A 22,650-nucleotide genomic window follows, 5' to 3' on the forward strand; every position below is an offset into this window, starting at 1 on the left:
AGCAGAGAGAAGTACAGCCAAAATCCACTGTCATCCCGTACTCCCATGCTCCCATGTCTACGTGCCCTACCGTCACCAACCAGTTAGCAGTGTGGGGGCTAATGCCCCCCCCCCCACTCCCCGCTATGTGGGGGTCGATCCCCCCCTCCCTCACCACGAGCGGGGGGGGGGCACGTCTACTTGGTGGGGGCTGATGCCCTCCCCCCCACCCGCCATTGGGGGGGGGTCACTCACCTCCTCCCCCTCCTCGCGCGGGGGGGGGGGGTGGCGTTTCCCCCCCCATCCCCTCCGCGTTTGTGTCGCTCGTGCCCCCCCGCCCGCCCCATCGATCGGGTGCCCCCCCCCCGTCCCAGGGTCCTCTCGGACCGACACAGCCAGCGGCTGGCCGACCCCGCCTAGGGGCTGATTACGCGCCGCGTGCCCCCCCCCACTCGCGCGTCCTAACCGCGTGGATTACGTTATTGTTTGACTCGCCGCTGTGTGGGGTTTAATTAATAATTTCCACTAAACCGTTGGGTCAACAAGGCGAACGCTCCCGCGCGGTCCGGATATTAATAAATAAATCGGCGCTCACGTGTGTCTCACCGTTAACACTGCGGTGCACGCACAGACACACGTGACACTCACGTGTGTCTCACCGTTAACACTGCGGTGCACGCACAGACACACGTGACACTCACGCGTGTCTCACCGTTAACACTGCGGTGCACGCACAGACACACGTGACACTCGCGTGTGTCTCACCGTTAACACTGTGATGCTCCTACAGACACGCCCCGGCGCGGGCAACCGTTGATATTTTAATATGCGCGCGCGTCACACCCACACTGATTTATAGTCACCCACACACCGTCGTACGCCGATCGCTGTCCCACCGCTCTTCACACGTAACATGCACCACGCGTCACAACGTCAGTCTGTGCTAAGATTTATTTACCGGAGCGAATAGGGGACCCCTGTTTATGGCCCCCTCCAGCCAGCACCCTTCGGACCGCGCCTAACCTCCTATCACCTGGCCGTCGCAGAGTGCGTCTATCCCCCAAGCTCGAGCTGACTGCGAGCTGGGCTGAATTGGCCCCCCCTTCCCCGTACCTACTCACCTCTTCAGCTGCCCGATGGGGGGCTGGGGAAGATGCTCGCCCTGGGGACTTTTTCTGGCCGATCGTTTCCAGCTCCACCCTGCATGCGCCGCAAGGACGCTGAGGACGGCTGGTCTCTTCCGCCGCTCCAGAAGAACTCTGATCCAATTTGCCCTCCTTCCCCCCTCATGTTCCCAAAGCCCGTTAATCCCCGGGTCTCCAGATGTCATATTGCGCATCCAATCGAATCCTTTTGTCGGGCCGTTTTGAGCGCTCTGGCCGTCGGGGGGGTGGGGGGTGATGCGAGGAGAGGGTAGCGCCGGCCGAGTTGCTCCGCTGCGGTGGGCACCAACAGCAGCGTGGTCAAGCAGTGGCGGATCCAAGGGGAAGGAAATGGAGGGTGATCGCCCCCACCCCTCTTGAGACCCCCAAATTGGTATTCTATGGATATTTACCATCGAGAATACAATGTGTTTGTTCATTGACGTCGGGCCCTATTTTTTTAGACCGGCCTCCCCAACTTCAGTAGTTTCAGATCCACCTCTGTGGTCAAGTATGGCCTAACAACACGCTTTACTGCCATGGCATGTATATTCGTGCGCATGTTGAACTTCTTTCGACCCGTGCGTAGCAAACCGTGCGAACCGGAGGTTACGGCATGGGAAGGGGCCCTCGCCCAGAAGTGTTTGACAAAAAGGGCTGTGCATGTACGTGCACGTGCACTTTGCCTCGTGGTGGACAATCCTCGTTGAAAACATTTAATTTTCTTTACATTTTGCACTCCCCGAGTCTCAACACACCGAAGGCCGAGCCATAAGCGAGACAACGTAAGCACGAGCTCAGTTTTATTTCACGAGTGCTGGCCTCTGATAATTGCGGCCTTAATTGCACCGTGTATGGTCAGCATACTGTACTGTGAAACTTCATGATAAATAACCGTGTAAAAAAAATCCATGAATTCACATCCTTTATTTAAGCAGGTGAGAGCCCATTGATATTGTATGTACACAATTGCAACCGAGTAGTCAGTGGGTAGTTACGCTGCACTCTGCATCACTATGACGCCCTAGGCCTACAGCATGCAGATAATATGAAAGGCCCAACACCATAATTCATAGTGCATATACACGTACGTTACATTTCATAGTGCACACAGGGGCAAGGGCTGCACACACATAGTGAGACACGTTATAGGCTGTGAGGTTCAGTTTTCAATCGATTCTACATACCAAGGGCGCCTTCAAAACATCAGCCTCAAACAGGAAGGCCCCCTTATCCGTTAGACTGTCTTCTGCAGGGACACTTGATGGTAGAGTGCATCACATTTTGATCCGAAATCTCTTTCGGCCATAATTTGCGAGTAAACAAAAAGGGCATGCGAATTGGCTACAGCATTACTAACTCACAACATTATTGGAAATGGCTTAAATTGCTCCTTGGGTTGTGCATCAAGAACTTGAGTTGATGAGACATCGATTTGATATCGGGAGAGAAAAGGTCAATCAATCAATATGGCAAGGTTCAAACTACACAGAGTAGTGATTAGCGTTTGGGTAAGCGCCCGGATGTGTTAGGGTCAGGCTAAAGACGTGCCTTGTTAAAGTTGACTGATAAAGGTTAGGCTTGTTAAGTGTCCTATTTATGGTGAAAGATGCCAGGCAAGGTTAAGACTAGGCGTGTTGGGGCTAGCAACATTTGAGAATGGGGTTTTATGGTTCAAGTTACATACCAGGCTTGCTGACGTTCAACTTGAACTCCCACACAAAAGTCTTTCTTAAAATTTACACCGAATCACCTTTTATCATTTCAGTTCCATTTATTTTATATGAACCTCTCATCAATTTGTCCAATTTTGGATTATGTTGTAAGGTTTCGATAGTTATATTAAAGTTTCATACGAACATCAATTATTTATAAGTTCACAACAAAAAAGCCACGAAAAAATGCCCCTTTTTTCCGACGTGGGATACTCCCGAGGCAAATTCTTTGCATGCACTGGGTGCATTCAGAAAATTTGCATTCGGCGGCATAGCTATTGAGTGGTACAATTGTAGCTGGGTCCACGGGTTGAAGGTGTGCAGGCGCTTGCCTACAATGAGTGAATGAAAAATTGGACAGGGGACCCCATTTCATTCCCATGTTAACCAAACTGCAACACGATCTGCACCAAGCCCTTACCCAAATCGTCATGTAATTGTGACACTTTGGGGTTGGGAGTCTAGCGCTGTGTAGAGCAGTAACGTGGAGCAATCGGAGAGTTATGGTCACAGGCTCGCACGACCATGTCCTACATTATTTAAAATGCTCAGCTAAAACACCTTAAAACATGAAAACAATGTCACTACCGTGTGGTGAATTCAACAACGATTCAGAGTAAAACTCAGCGCTGCTGTATTTTCCTTTCGTGGCTGCATAGGACTTGGTGTCGGGGCACTGGCGTAGCAGCCCCTTAATTCAGCAGTGGATTGAAATGGCTTTTAAAAAAAACATCCTGATGACGATCACTACCCCTTTGGCACTGCAGCACAACACCACAGCTTACCACAACCATCGTGGTGTTCATCAAGAGTCTTGTGTCGGGGATGACAACAATCCCATACAAGATGATAATCGCTTACAGCAGTGTTTGTGGCAACTGTCGCACTTTCCGGTAGGTGACTGGTGGCATAGTGGGTGAGCTTCATTTCGGTGGGCCCAACGAGGCCTGGTCGACAGTCAGATGTCATGAAAAACACTCATTCCTTGGCCCCAAAAGCGCTCCAGTGGACCCATAGTTTGTTTAAAGATAAACCGTACTGGGCACTTCATGCTATACGATTTCATTTTTATCAAATCTGTATAAGTTATAAAATGTAAACAATTTCTGCAAGGACGTTTAAAAATCAATATAGGGAATTGCCGAGTCCAAACGGTGTCACATCGAAATGCGTTGTGTGGTCTATTAACTTAAACCATAATCTTTCCAGAAGCATTGTGCAGGCTCTTGTCACCAATTCTCACTCCAGGTTTCTCATCCACTGCAATAGAAACGAAATGTGGCAAATGAATGCCCTACTTAGATCAGACGTCATGGATATAACAGCAATAACATCCAAAGGCAGGCAAGGTCACTCGGACATGTGAATCAGATGGGACACAGATGACGTCATGGGAAGCAGTGCAAGGAGTAAGTGCAGCAGGCAGGAGGAAGGTGGAATTGTGATTAAAAAAATGGCACAGGGGAAGGTTCTGCGGAGCAAAAAAAAAACCTCAAATGCATTACGACAGGATAACCTGGAATGACGAGAGGAAGCTTGCTGTCAATCGGCCAACATCAAAAACCTCGATTCCTTTCATATTCACGTTGTACGATCACAGAAAGTAAGCGTTCGACATTCCACGTCCATTGATTGGTTCCTCTCCAGGGCCCGTCAGTTGATGTGAATCGCATTCCGGGGCAGCCTTTCTGGAATCTCCTGCCGGCGCCGGCGGGCTCGAATGTTCCGGTTGCGGCCCTTGCCGCGCCTGCCCGCACAAGGGCTGCTCCGGTGCTGCTGCAGGTGACCCCAGTAGCGGCGCAGCTCGGCCGGCGAAAACTGGTGCGACGTAACCAGGTGGCTGTACTTGCACGCCGAGTAGGACACCCGCCAGTGGTTGAAGAGAAACTCACTGGGCGGAGCGGTGGGCGTCACACGGAGTTTGGCCAAGCACAGCCCCACGTAGACGTCCTCCAAGTGCAGCCGCCGGATGGTGAGGGACACGCGGTAGACGCGAGCGGCCAGTGTGCCCGACAGAACGTAGCCGGTGCCCGAACAGAAAGTGGGGTACCTTTCCCCCGGGTACACCTCCACCGGCATGTACCATTTGCTCTCGGGATTGCGGTTCGGGGAGTAGCCGCGCATCAGGTAGCCCGTGAAGTAGTCAGGGAGCGAAGGCTGGTGGAGCTCTGGCTTGAGAACCGTGCTCACCAAAAACTCCACGTTTACAAACATATCGCTGTCGGTCTTCATGACGTAGGCCGCGTCAGAGCAGTGCTCCGACACCCAGTGGAGGCCCATCATGGTCTTTAGCGTCAGATTGTAGTAAGTGTCCACAAAGTTCTGTTGCAGGAGGTCCCCGTGACGACGGCTCTCTTCCTCGAGGAGCGACTGCACACGCAACGATCCTGCCTCCGCAGGCGCCGCTCCCAACAGGAAGAGCCGTTTGATGACGATGCCCGGCACCAGACTCTCGTTCCCCCAGGTATCACGGATAGCCTGGCGGGCGTCGAGCTGCGCCGGCACGGAAGATATGAGGAGCACGAGAAAGGGGTGGCTCGGCATGCACTTGTTGGGCTCGTTGAGGATGTACGCAAAATTGTGGCTCTCCATCGGAACATTGTTGTCACCATCGGAGGCAGCGTGGGCGACAGAAAGGTTCTCGGCAAACTCCACGTGACCCATTGACACCAACCTGTGGACTGCTGGCCCAGACTTTGAGGCGTTCACCTTCACCGCAGTGGCCTTTGCATAAACGGGTTTTCCGTCGCCCGCGTAATTCGAACGCCCGTCTGTCCACTCCGAACGAGCCCGCAGCGTCCACGCTGCTAGCGCGTCGGTGTTTCGGCGCCGTGTAAACCCCCGCGCGCGGTAGAAGACGCCTCCGTCCTCCCCCACTAGCAGCGGCGGCTGGGGCTGTCGCTCACTCTCTCCGTAGTCTGGCGAAACCGGAGAAAAGGCAAAAGGGGCGGCGTGCCGCGAGCTTAGCCACTGCGGCGGGAAGGCGGAGAGGACGACGAAGAGGCAGAAGATGCTGAAGGGCCCGACGAGGTGCGAGCGGCACCCGAGGTGGCCGCGTTTCACTGACCAAGGAGGCCGCAGGAACCGCACCGGGCGGTATTTGCGTACCGGCATGGCCGAGCAGGGCCCTCAAATGCACGCGTGCGTTCCGGTATCGAGCGCCTCGGTCACGCGCTCCGTCGCCTTAGTGGCGCTCTGGTGGGACGAGCTGCTCCGGAAACAAGTCGAGTGGTCCCCCCTCGCTTGTCTTCGAAGTCGATTGAATACAAGCCATTGGTTGGCCCTTCCTTCGCATTCACGGCCGAATGTCTGCTTGGTCGGACTGTCGAAGCAAGAGCGCTAGTTGAGAGATGACATCCCTTCTGCTTGTGGGAGGAGGCTATTGTTGTTGTGATAGGACAATTCGGAGGCAGGTGCATGAGAGAGTTCATCTTTTGGTTGGCCGGATTGATGAATATTGTCTTTTGAGTGCATGTAAAAGAAAGTGCACGCTTTTATAAGACTCTACCATTGGACAAAGGTCACACGCCAGTGCACAGGCATGCTACAGCAGCTGCATTGCAGCCATTCCATTTTTTTACCTTGAATGTATTGTAAGGGATGGAATTTTGTGACCTCCGACGATTTGAGTTCACATTTCACCCCCGGGCAGTAGCATGCCTATTTCAGTCTTACTTTGAGCCTCACATTTGCTTCCGATAATTTCCTTTGTTGTCAGTTATATTCAGCAGCTCCAAACCTCCGACTCTATTGCCCGCGTATGCTGCTCATTCCTCGTTGAGACGTCCTGGAGGACTTGGTCATCGTTCAACCTGGAAATGAGATTCATTCGTCAATAACATGTTAGTCTCGATCTTTATTCTTTGTGACTCCCTAAGTCAGCTTGGTGAACGTGTTCATTCATTCACTTCATTATTCACGTGTGTTTTTCGGTGTGCGTGCATGTACTGGAATCCCCCGCTGTGCGTAAAGCGATGCGTTCCTGGGAAATGTCACTTGACCCGAAATCACTTAAAGCGATCTTTAATTTCCCATTTACATAATGTTAAAATCAGGGGTTGCGTTCCTGGCCCACTTTTATGGGAAACAAATGCGTGACTAAAACTAACGAAGTGTACAAAAATGCACATGATTATAAGTTAACATACATTTTAACGAATAATAATTAACAAATAATTAGATAAATCATACAAAGGATGGTTTGCAGAGCTTCGCTGATTTTTATCTTCAATCCAGACACTTAAAAGTCTTTCCTTAACTGCTATGTGAGTTTCACAGCTGCTATATGACTTGTTTTAGTGGCAGTCAAAGGTGCCACATTTTGAGCACATTCGAGAATGTTTTCCGCAATAACACGAGTCGTTCTCGCCGAGGTCAAGCATTCTGGCAATATTCATATTCTTAGCTTCTTTCGGTAAAGTCACGTTGAAGGGAAACAATAAAACAATAAAATACATATAAAACAATAAAAATTCTCACGACGTTTCGACCATAACACAAACGGTCGTCATCAGGTGTGTCGGTTTGCATTAATTTATATTTTTTCAAACGGCGCATTTATTTATTTATTTTAAATACGTCAGCGCCACGCGCAGCGATTTGGCGGTTTATATTGACTGCCTTATTACCTGCTCCAAAACGCCCCGCAACTTCGAATTTAACCTCTCGATTAATACATCTCCTTTGCATTTTCTCTCCAGAGGCACTATCATCATTTACTGTGCGTTTTGCACCGATCTTTCTAATCCCTTGGTACTCTGTTAAAACTACCGCCTCACGGCTCTATCCCTACCACCTTAACACGCGCCCAGCTATCGCACGACACGACGGGCTGGCAGACGGAGGCTGAACACGCGGCAGAGGGATCTTCGTTAGTACAAGCTACGCGCTTTACGTCAACAAAATAGAGCCCGTTTTTACCTGCGTTCCAAGTGAAGATTTAAGAAAAATATTGCGCATTTTTTTTAAACGTAGGGCAAAGAATTACACTTAAAAGGAAATATGTTCCCTCACGAATTGGCAAGGGGCCGTCCATAAATGACGTCACGCGATTCTGAACGATTTTTTACCCCCCCCCCCTTCGTCACACGGCGTCACAAAAAGTCAGACCCTCCCTCAAATATGACGTCACAAAGCTCTGCCCCCCCCCCCAAATAAAACATGCTTCAAATCGCTTTAAACTATTGTCATTGTAGTTGCGTATTTAATGTGGCGCTGCACTCTGATGTTGTAGGAGAAAACATTTATTAAAACGTCTATTTAATTAAGTAGAACGTGTTGTCTATATTTATTTAAAGTTGCGCATTTTGATGTGACGTCACATTTCTCAACCCCCCCACCCCCCATCGTCACACATCGTCACAAATATCTGACCCCCCCCACCCCCCCCCAGGTGCGTGACGTCATTCATGGACGGCCCCCAACGCATACGCGAAACAACGCATAATGCAGCAACTTATAGCGGGGAGTGCCTGTAAACCGGCGTATTGTGCCACTATGCATACGTGTAATTTTCCTTTTGACTCGCATGGTGTCTGCAGGTGTTCGTGTGTCTGCGTGTTGCGCGATAACGCGTGCACGTGGTGGGCGCATTGGTTGGTGCACTGCCCTGCGTACGCTGGCGACCCCAAATTTGATTGCCGGCCACAGTCAACATCGCTCGACAGCTATATCTGAACCGGTCCTGGGGCCTCCCCCCCCCCGAGGTCGATGAACGCCTTAAATATGCACCTGATCGCGTGTCGAAACACAAACACTGGGAATACAAAGGGCAGCGCAGCGCGCGCAATTCGTTTTATTTATTTCCCACTCGATATTTTTTGTTCTTAACGGCTGGTGTTGGCGGCTGGCTCGGAGCAGCGATTGTTAGCGTAGGGTACTACCGCTGGAATACAACGCATGCCCAATCCCATTTTAAGGTTGGAACACTGTTCCAAGGCACATCTGGTAAACATAAGCGCTTATTCGCGCATCATTTTTGGTCACCTACACGCACACGTCCGCGGCACCATGAGGACAAAAAAAAATTAGGAATCAGAATATTTATCGTGGAAGAATCCGACGAGCCACGAGGCTCATTTCTCACGGATGAGATATGTCAACACGATACCCGCAACTATTCCTGCCTAAAATCAAGAAGCACTGATCGTGATCAGGAATCGAGCCGAGATGGCCGCAAGCCGATACGCTTTCTTCACCACCTTGCCTTGGCGAGCCTTTAATAGGCGCTAACCTTTGCTCGGCGTTTGCTGATTATTCACAAAGCGTCGTGAAGGTCGACAGGTCTCTGGGCGGGTGTGTGTGTGTTTTTTTTGTCTTCGTGATAGGGGGGAACGAGGTAGCGCAGTGGCTAGCACGCTTGCGCCATTGAGCCCCCGTGCCAGCCGAGTTCGATTCCCGCTCACGGCCAACACCAGTGATGACAATTGGAATCAGTCGGAAGCCACCACGACTAGGTCGACTCAGCCCCAAATGAGCACCTGGCACAGTGCGGAAACATCGCCACCGGGGAGACAAAAGCGGCCGGGCCTGGCGGTAGCCGCACCATGCCCTAAGTGTGTCGCGACGCTCCTTCGAAGGCTGCTCCGCTAACAGCACTTGCCTCCCCCCCCCCCAAAAAAACAATATCTATCAAGGCTATACGGGGGACCTTTGGCTGTGTGCGCGCATGTGTGCCAGCGCGTGACTGAACGCCTCACCACCAGCACCACCATCAATCCCGCCCGTGTGCCCGTGACGCAGCATCTGACACATTGTTAATGAAAAGGATCCTGACACGCTTCCGGGCTTAATTGAGGGTTAGGGGTCCACGCCCGGGATAGCGAGCCTGTTGGTGGTGGCTGATGTTTGATGTTTCGAGGTCGCGAGGCTGTCATTCCTTAGTAATACTAATTTAGCACTTTGGTGTGATCACGGCCGCGTCACGAGGACGCTGTGTTTCACAGACCGATATAGGCTGCTAGCAGGGGAGGCGATGTTGCTATGCGGTTTTAACCAATTAAGTAATCTGCAGTATTTATTTAAACACCGACACCCACGGCCTGCGCTTTTTTTGGATCACGTCACTGATTCCGTTAACGTCCACTCGATGGCGTGGTTAACTGCGGCACCACCTTGCAGCGATAACCAGGGCGGCCTTTGGGGTTCGAACCACGGACGCCTGCAACAAGCAAGAAACGTTGCTGCCACTCGTTCATATCACCGCCGTTGTACAACAGATGCTGCCCTATTCATACCCAGATTGCGCCGATAGAGTCCTATTTATCTCGCAGGCTGATCTGCAGGGGCTACATCCTCGGCATATAACGGTGCAGCAACATTCGAGTGTTGGGCCGTGCTGTTACGTGTTCGTGACCCCCAACGTGACCACGCGTCTCCCCGCAGGTGCTCGGGATCAATGCGTTCCACCGATCGCACACCTGGTTAAATGCACGAATTAATTAATTGCCACGTGTGGATTGGTTTTGTTGCCACGACTCGCCCGTTGGCTCCTGCAGACAAATGAAACGTCTGATTGCCAGGAAGTGATGAATGAATGCAGCAAAGCGGATCTCGTGCATGGCACACAGGTTACAGCATACGATATACACACACACACAATGCACTCACACGTACATCACTCACACACTAATACATACATCCATCATATATACAAGTACACACACAGGACACCCATACATACGTCACTCATATGCAGTGCACACACACAGTACCCTCATGCATCGATCATACATACATCACTCATATACAACACACACACATGTATACATACATCACTCATACACAACGCACACACAATACACTCATACATCACTCACACAATGCACTAATACATACTGTATATTAATACACTAATACATACGCAGTACGTACATAAGTAAATTCTCATATGCATACAGATATAGTTCATACATACACCCATCTATACATACTTTAATACGTACACTCAGACATGTATTGCTATCTGCTTTATAACCGATCCCTCCACTTTTCAATGTAACTATCCATAACTCAGAATCAACCAGATTATTTGTTTATACTGGATGAATCCGATGAGCTATGAAGCTCTTTTTCACAGATGCCAGTTCAGTAGCGCATTGATCACAACTGCTGTTGATGATGATGACATTCAAACATACAACTTACACTTACAGTACTGAAATACAAACGTTTATACATGCACTCAGATACACCATCAAGACAAAGACAAACAACACCCGTTATAGCCTTAACAGACTGCTGGGGTAAGTGCTGTTAGCGAGCACCAATGAAGGCCGGAACGGCACACGAGGGCGTGGGTGTCCAGCCCCAAGCCCGGCCGCATTTGTCTCCCTCGTGGCGATGTTTTACACACCGCACCAGGTGCTCATTTGAGGCTGAGTCGACCCAGGGGAGCACCAGGACCGGTACAGATAATCGTCACTGGTGTTGGTGGCCATGAGCGGGAATCGAACCCGGGACGCCGCGTTCCTTGCACAGCGAGCTGACCACTACGCCGACCGCTCCTCGTAACAATTTTAATGTATAAAGCGCCCTTAAACAATCATCATACATATCGGTACTGTGCATACACATGAACAATGGAGTTCACCTCCTCGATCTATGGACGGTGCGTGCCACTGATCAATAGAGCCCTCGACTCACAATTATAATGGTACGAGTTAAAATCCAGGTCAGTAGTTCACTCAACCCATCACTCCCTCGGGCTCGAGTAAATCAACACTATATTGTGGTAAGTCAATAGTGGCTGCCCTCCAGCCAGAATAGCTTATCGCTCGCCATAGTAATGTGGAATTTCCACCGCTGACTTAGGACTGTAAAAAAAACAGATAAGCGCCGCTCCCCGCTCATTGGAGCTGGAATCCACTTGGACTCGTTTTACCTTCACGATTTCATGGCAATGCATCATCGCTTGCGGTGCTCCGTCAATCCAACGCTGGGTGGTGGATGAAGAAAGACCTCTACACGCCGTATCGGTCATGAGGAATACTCGCCCATGCCTCACAAAGATAAAGAGCCCCCGACTGTTGGGGACAATCGCTGTCAGCGTTATGCTTCGACACGCCAGTGGACACGGTCTTTGGTAACCTAAAACTAAACTATGAACTATTTTATTTATTTTATTTGACCAGACAAAGCCTACTGAGCTCCTCCATAGGCGTCTTTCTCAGAAGCGGCCTGGCACACTAATGGATAGCTCAAAGCAGTGGTACATCGCGTGCCATTTATAGAAGCCATATCCTCTAAATGCCTGCTGTTGATTCTAAATGTGGATGGAAACTCAAGAGGACCCGGACGGAAATCGAAGCGACTATGGGGATAGAGACACCGCAAACTTTAAATATACAGCAGGCGTCAGGGTGGGGGGGGGGGGGGGTCGACCCCACAACCTCCTGTATACCAGGCGAGGTAGTTAACATCTCGCCACCGTGGCGCGCGCTAACATGCTCAATACGGTACTATATATCGACTTACCACAATGCCATGCTATCGCTGTGCATTTTCATTGCTATTCACATGACGTACACAACAGCACGTGCGCAACAATAGAATACGGAACACACATTGTGTACGACATAGACACGTGCTTACATCGCAACGTAGACCGAATGGCTCTTGTAGATGTTATGCATAATATGGACGGGTAGACGTTTGCAGGCTGATTTTGCGTTATTACACAATAAATAAGCAGACGATGTTGTGACTCCTTTCATACGGATGCGTCTCTCCACATGAAAGAACAACAACAACAACATTATAAAGTTATTTGTTTTCGACATACCCCCCCAATCTGATCTCCTCGAGCCATCCGGGAGTGCGTAATGTCAGCGGCATTGGTCCGGCACAGGCAAAATTCCGGTGCGGGTTCGACATGCACGTATCAGCGAGGTTATTACATCAGAAATAGCACAGATATAAGGGTGTCGCAAATACGGTCGGATGTCGACGAGTTGCCGCACGCACGCACGCCTCGACTATCGCGATTCTCCGCTGTGCGGTGGTAAACGTCGAGCCTCAAGGAAACGTCTCCTGATGTCTCCAAAAGCAGCCTCCTCGACCAGCGTCCATTCCCCCTCCTCGGCCGCAGCTCCCACGAGATATGGAAACGTCGTGAAGGAGCTTGGTTAGCAGCGCGTGCGAGAGTCCGCTTCAAGGTCTATGTGTTTTTTTTATCGAGACGGTACGTTGAACTTCTTTTGGCACCGCACATAACCAACGGCGCCAATCGGAGGTGCGGTATTCGCTTCAATAGCAACTATCCCATCCGAGCGATGCCATCCACCCATCGGACATCATCACGAAACCCACGATAAACTGCTATTATTGATTTGGACTTGCCGCTGCTCCGTTGTGACATTCACTCGGCTGAGGACAGAACGGAGTTGTTTATTTGCAGCCACGGTGGCCTGCAACAGTCTCTGGCCAAGCGGAGTGCGGTCCAGCCGTGACAATGAGCCATTTTAAGAATTTAGAATCTTTATTTAGACCACAGGAATTTTTGTTTTTATAGATGTCCAGTATGGGCGGGTCAGCGAGTTACAAACAGCAAATAATACCCAAAAAACTGATAGGAGTGAAAAAAATTTGAAAATGGTAAGCAAGTAACTAAATATAAATACGTAATAAATTAATGATTTAAGTCCCATTTATCAAGCTTTGGCAAGGCAACAAAAAACAACAACAACAACAAAACTGTCCCAGACCACAACAGTCCCTCAATAAAACGGCACATGAACATTGAACTATCGATACACAGGTAACGATGAAGGTTACAAATCACATTTCCAAATGTGACTGTATCCAGCACTAATCGGACCGGACGCAAGAAATATATTTTTTTCTTTTGCTCCGCACGTTAAGTTACATTTTCTCAGAGCCAACCGCGCTTCCCGTTTTTTTTTGCTGATTATGGCGCGTTATAAATCTTGGATTGAGAGAGATATAGCTAGATACAGTGTCTCATCAACAGTCAGGCGAGCTTGAATCGATACTGGTGAACTGCCAAATGTTACAGGGCAGGGACGTTCTCTCCGTACGATATGGGTGCTGGTTCAACGAAACACATATGTAAATACTTAACACAAAATAGTCGTTTGCGTCCTTGTGAAGAATATCATCACAAATTAGACAAGCAGATAATGTCACCTTTATACATCTGTCCACATTAAATTAATTTACCGCATTTTTTTTTCAACAACCTATTGCCTCACCCCAAATTAAGCACTCCCGGAGGACCCACGGATTGTCTAAACATACAGGACGTGGTCATTGGCCACGCGGAGGGACAAGATGTGCGAAGAAATTAATTGGTGGCGCTTCAAGCTGAGTTGGCTGTGCGTGCACAACAAAGTGAACGCCTTCGTCAATAACACACCACCGCTCGTGTAGAAGACACGACTTACACATCATAATTCTCTTCGGGGCACCCATTGGTGTAACGTTGCAGTCGCCAACTCTTATTCCCCACACCGTCTCTCTGGCGTCTCCATTAATGTGCTCTGAGAAAGGGCCATTGCCCAAAACGTCACCCGTTATATATGCGTTTCTTTTGTAGACATGTGAAGGAGACATTGTGTGCTCATCTATTTATATATATGTGTTCTGTGTGTTTTCGACAGCTACACTGACGATGATTGGGCATTACGTTAGCGCACACACCGACAAAGATTTACGGCCTCGTTTTAGTAGAACACTCTGATGGGAGAGAGCTGTTAGCGAGCTCCTATCAAGACCGGCACGGTTTGGGTCAGCGCCACGCACACGACCGGGCCGCCTTTGTCTCCCAATTGCTGATGTCCACGGCAATGTCGCACCAAGTTGCCTATATTTGGCTGAGTCGGCCTAAGGAACACCTCGGCATAGCTCGCATATACCGTAACTAATTTGTATTGCCGAGTGTTTGTGGAGACTCGTGTGCCGGTATCGAACTCCGATTAAATTAGTGATGTGGACTAATTACTGTCACAGTGACCTTTATGATTACACGCGCGCTGTGCAGCCCACACACAGGACCCTCCTGGAAACGAGACTTCAACCTTGGCGGGGGCTTTCCAGAGTAAAACAAAAATTAGATACACATCAGTTCAGTTCAGTTTATTTTGGTATAGCCCTGAGAGCCATTCGGCTCTTGAATCGGGTGCAACCACAACAAACAAAAAAACAAAAACACGAACAAGAAACACACACATGCACTGCTGAATGAACAATTCCCTCAATCCCATCGCCATCCCTCACTATGATAAAAAACAAACATGAGAGGCAGAGAGGAGCAACACAATACATTTGTTGAAGATATCATAGAGGCAATGGGCGCAATCAAAGATGCCCCTTATAGCCTTGTCAAGACTGTTGGGGTAAATGCTGTTAAGGAGCACCTATGAAGGCCGACACGGCACACGAGGGGCTGGGTGGTCAGCACCATGCCCGGCCGCCTTCGTCTCCCTAGTGGCGATGTTTACATACCGCACAAAGTATTCATTTGAGGCTGAGTGGACCTAGGGGAGTTCCAGGACCGGGTCACATAATCGTCAAGTGTGGTGGCCGTGAGCGCGAATCCGAACCCGGGCCGCCCGGTTCGTTTGCGCAGCGCGCTAACCGCTACACTACCGCTGCCCAGCGATACACATGCATACACATACACATGAAATAACCGTGTATATGTGCTACAAAGAAGGGCCATTGCCCGAAACGTCACCTACCATGGTTTTTTGTTTGTTATTTCTGCTTCTGCATTACTGGCAACGTGGTAGCACCAACTGTTTTGTTTACAATTATGAAATGCGAATACAGTACTGCACATACACACACGTATACAGATTAAAAAACACACACACACACACAATGCAATGAACATAACTGGATGTGGATATGCGAATTGCAACAACAAAAAAGCCACGTACTATTCCGCGTAGATTGACGATTGTTTGTGCAATTGAAATGACATCTCGCGCACACACTCGCACGCATTAAAGCGCGGGGGAATGTAAACACAGGGCCACCGTGTAGATGCGCTGGGCGAGATAACGGCGGACACGGAACGCTCCATCAGCAGCCACGCTCGTTCATACACAACTCGCGTAACCTCGCAGCAACTGGAACGAGCGCTGTCAGCGAGCAGCACCTATGACGGCCGTCACGGTACACGAGGGCGTGGGTGGCCAGCACCACCCTCGGCCGCCTTTGTCTCCTGAGTGAGCGATGTTTACACGTCGCTCCATGTGCTAATTTTTGCCTAAATCGACCGAGGTGAAGACCCAAGACTGCTTCAGATATTCTTCATCGGTGTTGGCCGTGAGCGGGGATAGAACCGGGGTTCTATTCCCCCGAACGCACGCACACACACACACACACGGAACGCCTGTCTCTCGCATCCCTCTGTGACCAAGCACGCAAGCGAGGCACGCTCGATCATTGCTCCACGCGGAGCCGTAGAGGCCAAGCAATGCGATTCGTGCGTGCGGCGGCGCGAGCGATGGTGATGCTGTCCATGGTGGTGGTGGTGATGATGATGATAATGGTGTGTGATGATGTGGTGATGTGCGGAGGTGCAGATAGGATGAGTTGGGTCACCTCTGTGTCGCGTCGATCTCTTCCTCCCGTGCCTCTTCTTTTTAACAGCCGGGGGCATCGTCCCACGAATTTTGGTCAAGCGCCGTCCGTGATTTTATTTAAAAAAAATATATATATACACGTGCGTTCCCTTCTTCTTTCTTAGGAGAGGAATTCTCAAATCGCGCCGCTGCTGATGCCACGAAATCCGCCAGCTCGTTGCCACGGAATAAACACCCCCACCACAAAAAACCGCACCGCCACCACATCTGCTGCAGTGGCTCTCTGCACAGTGGCCCAGATGTCATTTAATTCATTCATATATAACACACGCGCGCACCCGCACGCACTGTATATGACAAACCCATAAATTCCCGTGTGCGGTCTCATTCGACCCAGACAATGAATGCTTCCATGGGCGCGCAACGTTCACGCGAACGCCGGCAAAATAAAATATTGATTACATTGTTATTGTTGTTTTCTCACCCCGTGAAAATGGTAATGCCACGAAAATGACGCCCCGGTTACACGAGGCGGGGATGGCTGCCGAGAGCCGACTGTGTCCCCCTGCCCCACCACGTTGCGACGTCCCGGACGTTTGTAGGGATTATTTCATTTTATTCCTCTTCCACTCTGCTGCCGGGATGAGAAATTGAGCTTTCTCGCTCTCTTCTCCTCCGTAGCGGCGCGGCGCGCCTCCATGCCGAATGCCCCTCCTCGCCTCGATCCGCCGTTCATGTTCCGCTCCTCCTCCTCCTCCGCCGCGTGCGTGCGTGCGGGGATGTTGTGCGCGTAGGGAGCGGTGGGGTCGTGGTTAGCGCAATGCGAAACGCGCTCACGACCGACATCGGTGGCGGTGGATATCTGAACCGGTTCTGGGCCTCCTCTGGGGGGGGGGGGGGGGGTTTGACAGCCTCAAATTAGTATCTGGTGCGATGCGAAATACATTAGCACCGCGGAGACAAAGGCGGCCGGGGCGTTGTGATGGCCCACCCACCCCCTCGTGCATGTGTCGGCCTCCATAGGTGCTCGCTAATAACACTCGCCCCCAAAAGCATGAACACGTTTGTTGTTGTTGTAAAAAGGATATTTGTCTTTGTGGGATGCATATGCGTACGTGGTGTGTGTGTGTGTGACGTGAGAATGGAATGTGCCTTATATGACGTGTCCACGTGTGATGCGTGAACGTGTGTGGATTATCACCTTCGTGGGTGTGAGTCTCTTGTGGGTAATCTGTGCGTGTCGCATGCATTGTGTGTGTTGTTGAACGCTTTAAGGCGCTTGCGAACAGGATTTTCCCCATCAGTCTATATAGGCTAAAATGGGTATCTGCCTCTTTGCACATATTCTGCATTTGCGTTTGACCCTGTTTAGTAATGGTATGCGTGTAGTCTCTGTGTACATAGAGTACAGTATACGTATAAATACATAATGGTGCAAAACCATGTGCGTTCCTTTTATAATGGTATAGCGGCTTCCTGTGTGAGTGTGAGTATGTAAGGTTTGATATGACAATCTATACTCAATATTAATACTGCACACACACACAGACACAGCAGGCGAGCACACACAGCTGCGAATGTATGACCATGGAATTCACCTGCGTGTTGCAATATTCTAATATTCTACACCTACAGTGAGGGTAAAAAAGTATTTGATCCCCTGCTGATTTTGTACGTTTGCCCACTGACAAAGAAATGATCAGTCTATAATTTTAATGGTAGGTTTATTTGAACAGTGAGAGACAGAATAAGAACAAAAAAATACAGAAAAACGCATGTCAAAAATGTTATAAATTGAATTGCATTTTAATGAGGGAAATAAGTATTTGACCCCTCTGCAAAACATGACTTAGAACTTGGTGGCAAAACCCTTGTTGGCAATCACAGAGGTCAGACGTTTCTTGTAGTTGGCCACGAGGTTTGCACACATCTCAGGAGGGATTTTGTCCCACTCCTCTTTGCAGATCTTCTCCAAGTCATTAAGGTTTCGAGGCTGACGTTTGGCATCTCGAACCTTCAGCTCCCTCCACAGATTTTCTATGGGATTAAAGTCTGGAGACTGGCTAGGCCACTCCAGGACCTTAATGTGCTTCTTCTTGAGCCACTCCTTTGTTGCCTTGGCCGTGTGTTTTGGGTCATTGTCATGCTGGAATACCCATCCACGACCCATTTTCAATGCCCTGGCTGAGGGAAGGAGGTTCTCACCCAAGATTTGACGGTATATGGCCCCGTCCATCGTCCCATTGATACGGTGAAGTTGTCCTGTCCCCTTAGCAGAAAAACACCCCCAAAGCATAATGTTTCCACCTCCATGTTTGACGGTGGGGATGGTGTTCTTGGGGTCATAGGCAGCATTCCTCCTCCTCCAAACACGGCGAGTTGAGTTGATGCCAAAAAGCTCCATTTTGGTCTCATCTGACCACAACACTTTCACCCAGTTGTCCTCTGAATCATTCAGATGTTCATTGGCAAACTTCAGACGGGCATGTATATGTGCTTTCTTGAGCAGGGGGACCTTGTGGGCGCTGCAGGATTTCAGTCCTTCACGGCGTAGTGTGTTACCAATTGTTTTCTTTGTGACTATGATCCCAGCTACCCTTGAGATCATTGACAAGAACCTCCCGTGTAGTTCTGGGCTGATTCCTCACCGTTTTCATGATCATTGCAACTCCACGAGGTGAGATTTTGCATGGAGCCCCAGGCCGAGGGAGATTGACAGTTCTTTTGTGTTTCTTCCATTTGCGAATAATCGCATCAACTGTTGTCACAATTCTCTCCAAGCTGCTTGGCAATGGTCTTGTAGCCCATCCTAGCCTTGTGTAGGTCTACAATCGTGTCCCTGACATCCTTGGAGAGCTCTTTGGTCTTGGCCATGGTGGAGAGTTTGGACCCTGATTGATTGCTTCTGTGGACAGGTTTCTTTTATACAGGCAACAAGCTGAGATTAGGAGCACTCCCTTTAAGAGTTTGCTCCTAATCTCAGCTCGTTACCTGTATAAAAGACACCTGGGAGGCAGAAATCTTTCTGATTGAGAGGGGGTCAAATACTTATTTCCCTCATTAAAATGCAAATCAAATTACAACATTTTTGACATGCGTTTTTTCTGGATTTTGTTGTTGTTATTCTGTCTCGCACTGTTCAAATAAACCCACCATTAAAATTATAGACTGATCATTTCTTTGTCAGTGGGCAAACGTAGAAAATCAGCAGGGGATCAAATACTTTTTTTTCCCTCACTGTATATGGTGATGCGGGTACACGTGCGGCGATGGGACCCGCCTGTATTCCTGCACCATGGACGCAGCGAGGATTAGTGGATCAACATGCGGCAAGAATGTTTAACACGTAGGTGTTCGCGACTAATATCAACCATAACAGTTTTTTTGGGTTAGATCGTGTACATATATAAATGTGTCGTTAAACCCGCCACCACCCGACACAGCCAATTACTAAGGTTTGTCACGTAAACAGAATATAAGGAACGAAACGGGAGGCGTTATCCACAAATCTGGCTGTCGCCTGATGAAGCTAGTTGTAATTACTGGTGAAACGTCCTTACTTAGATTGCAAATGTTGTGGCTTTGCTCTCCAACACACCGGTGTGATGTACTAGTAGCGAATTGGCAGGTTCTGTTTACGTCAGAAACCGTACTAATTGGCTGTTTCGGGTGGTGGCGGGTTTAACGACACATTCATATATATAGGCGATCGAACCCAAAGATAACTTATTATGGATGTCGTGAGACTCCCTTTACCGTGGACATCGAGGAGCAATACCCTGGTGCGCCAGCAGAACGCAGTACAGAGGCGTGTTTACTGGTATGTACGCATGTTTAACTTATTTCGCACCGTACGTAGCCACCCGTGCGATCATCCGTCCCTTCTGTATGGCATCGAGTGTTGCTCCCTCGCATGCGTGGGGTTTCTCCAGGTGCTCCGGTGTCCTCCCACAACGAAAGGGATGAAAATATTCTTAATCGAGAACTGCAGACCAATTGTTGGAGCCACCTCACTGCCTATCAGTCAGCCTTTCACATTTTCTGTGGTTCATCAGCGATTGCGAGACGCTATATGAACGTAATAATTATATATATTTTTAAATGTTCACAAACATCAGTCATGGTCTATACACCGCCGACTTCTACGATCTCGCGAAGTTAATAATAACCCACAGAGAACCTGCACATGAGAGCTGATTCCAGAGCTCCGTCTCGTCTGTGGATGTCCCCACGGACGCGTTTCATTCCTCGCCTGTCACTCCGTCATTACCCTTTTGACCATTGCGCCCCATTGGTTATTTAATAATGCAAAAAAAGCTAAGAAAATCACAACTCCGCCTTTTCCACACGTAAATTAAAAATAAACCAACAACATTCTTGCTGCGTCCAAACCAATATCGACATTTATAATGCAGCGATGTGTTTACGTTTTGCTCCCCATGTCATCTCTGTGCTTATGATAAAACAGTCGCGACCGTACGCTGTTACAGACGCTGTGAAGCCGTGGTCTGTGTGAAACGTGTGCATGTGTAGGGACTGTCAAATATAATTACGATGTAATAATTCACGGCCCTTTGTCAAACCACTGTTGGATGAAGGTCTCCCCACGCCGTGTCGACCGTGGGGATTTCGGGACGATACTTCGCCACGTGTGGGTTGGTGACGGTGGGGGGTGGGGGGGGTGGCGAAATCCTAGGACTCGTTCAGATATGTATGTCAAACTTCTTTCGCGCCGTACGTAAGCCAACCCTGCTAATCGAAGGCGCGGGGGAAGAACAACAAACTAAACACAAGAAGCAGTTCTAAAGAAATTAGTTTTCGATCCAGTGGCTTCCTGATATCAGAAGGAAGAGCGTTCCAGACGGTCGCAGAAGCCCATCATTGTTCAATGGCCAACCAGTGCCGGATTATCCTCGTAGCAAAAGTAGCTACATATGCTGCGGGCTCAGCACTTTCAATTCCGGTTCAGTGATTCTGCACTTGCTCTATAACGATAGTACTATACCGCCTTCACCATTTTAATGAGCGACTCGGTGTTATCTGGCTGTATAGCCGATGAAAAAATACAAGAACTTTACTATGCAAGTTAAACATTTGTGTTTTAATATTTGTGTATTTGTCGATGTAGGGCCCCCTTATAACATAAGCTACAGGCCCCGCACGAGCTTAGTCCGGCAAAGTGGCCAGCCAAAAGCCGCTGCTGCTGCGAGGATGGCCGGAGTTCTCGTCACGGTTTATGAAGCTTTACGAGGTCGACAAGGGTATTGTAGTTCATTTGCGGCACGCACTTTGTGTGTGATGAGTGCCGACACCACTACGCATTCGTTCGGCAACCGGATGCGAGCACGGGACAGACCTGGTCGGATCTTGCCGTACCCGTCACGACACCGAGCCACGATGATTTCGCCACTGAAGTTGGCCGTGCCCGGGGCGGGGAGTGAAACTCGTGACATCGGTTGAATATCGCAGTGCGCTAACCCGCTGCGCCACCGCTCAACCCCTCGTGCATCATAATGCCTGTACCGTGCGCATATAACGGCGCAAGGAATTTTGCGGCGTACATGCAAATCGTGTGTTTACATAAAGCACTGCGGACGGGGAGCGGTGGCAAAGTGGTGCAAACACTACGCTGTGAACCCGGTGACAGCATATCTGAACCGGCCGCGAACCTCCCCTAGATCGACTCAGCCTTAAATTAATACAGTACATATTCCGCTGTGTATAATGCGTCATTAACAGGTAGACAAAGGCGCTCGGGCGTGGTTATGGTCACAGCACCCTCGTGCGTGCCGTTCCGGGCCTTAATAGATGCTCGCTAACCAGCACCTACCCCCAACGTGAGCTGCGCCTATTGCTTTGTTTGGGTGTGTCCGGCTAACCGCAAATAAATAAACGCATGACTAAATTTAACATCGCGTTCACACGTAATCTAACACCTCGGGTTCCATTAACACTTACTTACGCGTGATAAAAAATATATGCCCGTATAAATATTGTCGACTTTAAAAAATAAATAAAAAAAACTGATCGAGTGGTGAACGAAGTTCTCCGCACCGCAGAGGCTGCTTGATAATGGATGAGTTGAGTGAGTGGCAATGTTCACATTTAACGGCGCAGTGATGTTTGCGCACGTCACGTGTGAGTCGAGTGTGGTGTCAATGCACCGTGGATGCACGCTGATGATATGCAGTGAAGTGGAGGTGCGTGCGTGCGTGTGTGTATGTACCCTGCACACATCTACAGCACGGTCACGTTTGTGTGAGA

The 22,650-nt window shown here is 49.4% G+C and overlaps 1 protein-coding gene across 2 annotated transcripts; it reads right to left on the reverse strand.

The window, feature by feature from the left end:
• Positions 1–2,033: 2,033 nt before the first annotated feature.
• Positions 2,034–17,822, reverse strand: LOC116939037 (beta-1,3-galactosyltransferase 2). Of its 2 annotated transcripts, none has more exons than XM_032946912.2 (2): positions 16,406–17,822; positions 2,034–6,648 (listed from the first exon to the last, which is right to left on the reverse strand). In XM_032946912.2, the coding sequence occupies exon 2, from the start codon at positions 5,948–5,950 to the stop codon at positions 4,490–4,492; it is 1,461 nt and encodes a 486-aa protein (XP_032802803.2). In that variant the 5' UTR covers positions 5,951–6,648; positions 16,406–17,822; the 3' UTR covers positions 2,034–4,489. The 2 variants fall into 2 exon arrangements, with proteins under 2 accessions (XP_032802803.2, XP_032802804.2); XM_032946913.2 differs by lacking the exon at positions 16,406–17,822 and adding an exon at positions 11,718–15,269.
• Positions 17,823–22,650: the final 4,828 nt, after the last annotated feature.

Source organism: Petromyzon marinus, chromosome 5 (assembly GCF_048934315.1).
Source record: "Petromyzon marinus isolate PM22_M1 ecotype Great Lakes invasive population chromosome 5, UKy_Petmar_22M1.pri1.0, whole genome shotgun sequence".
NCBI classification, from domain to species: domain Eukaryota; kingdom Metazoa; phylum Chordata; class Hyperoartia; order Petromyzontiformes; family Petromyzontidae; genus Petromyzon; species Petromyzon marinus.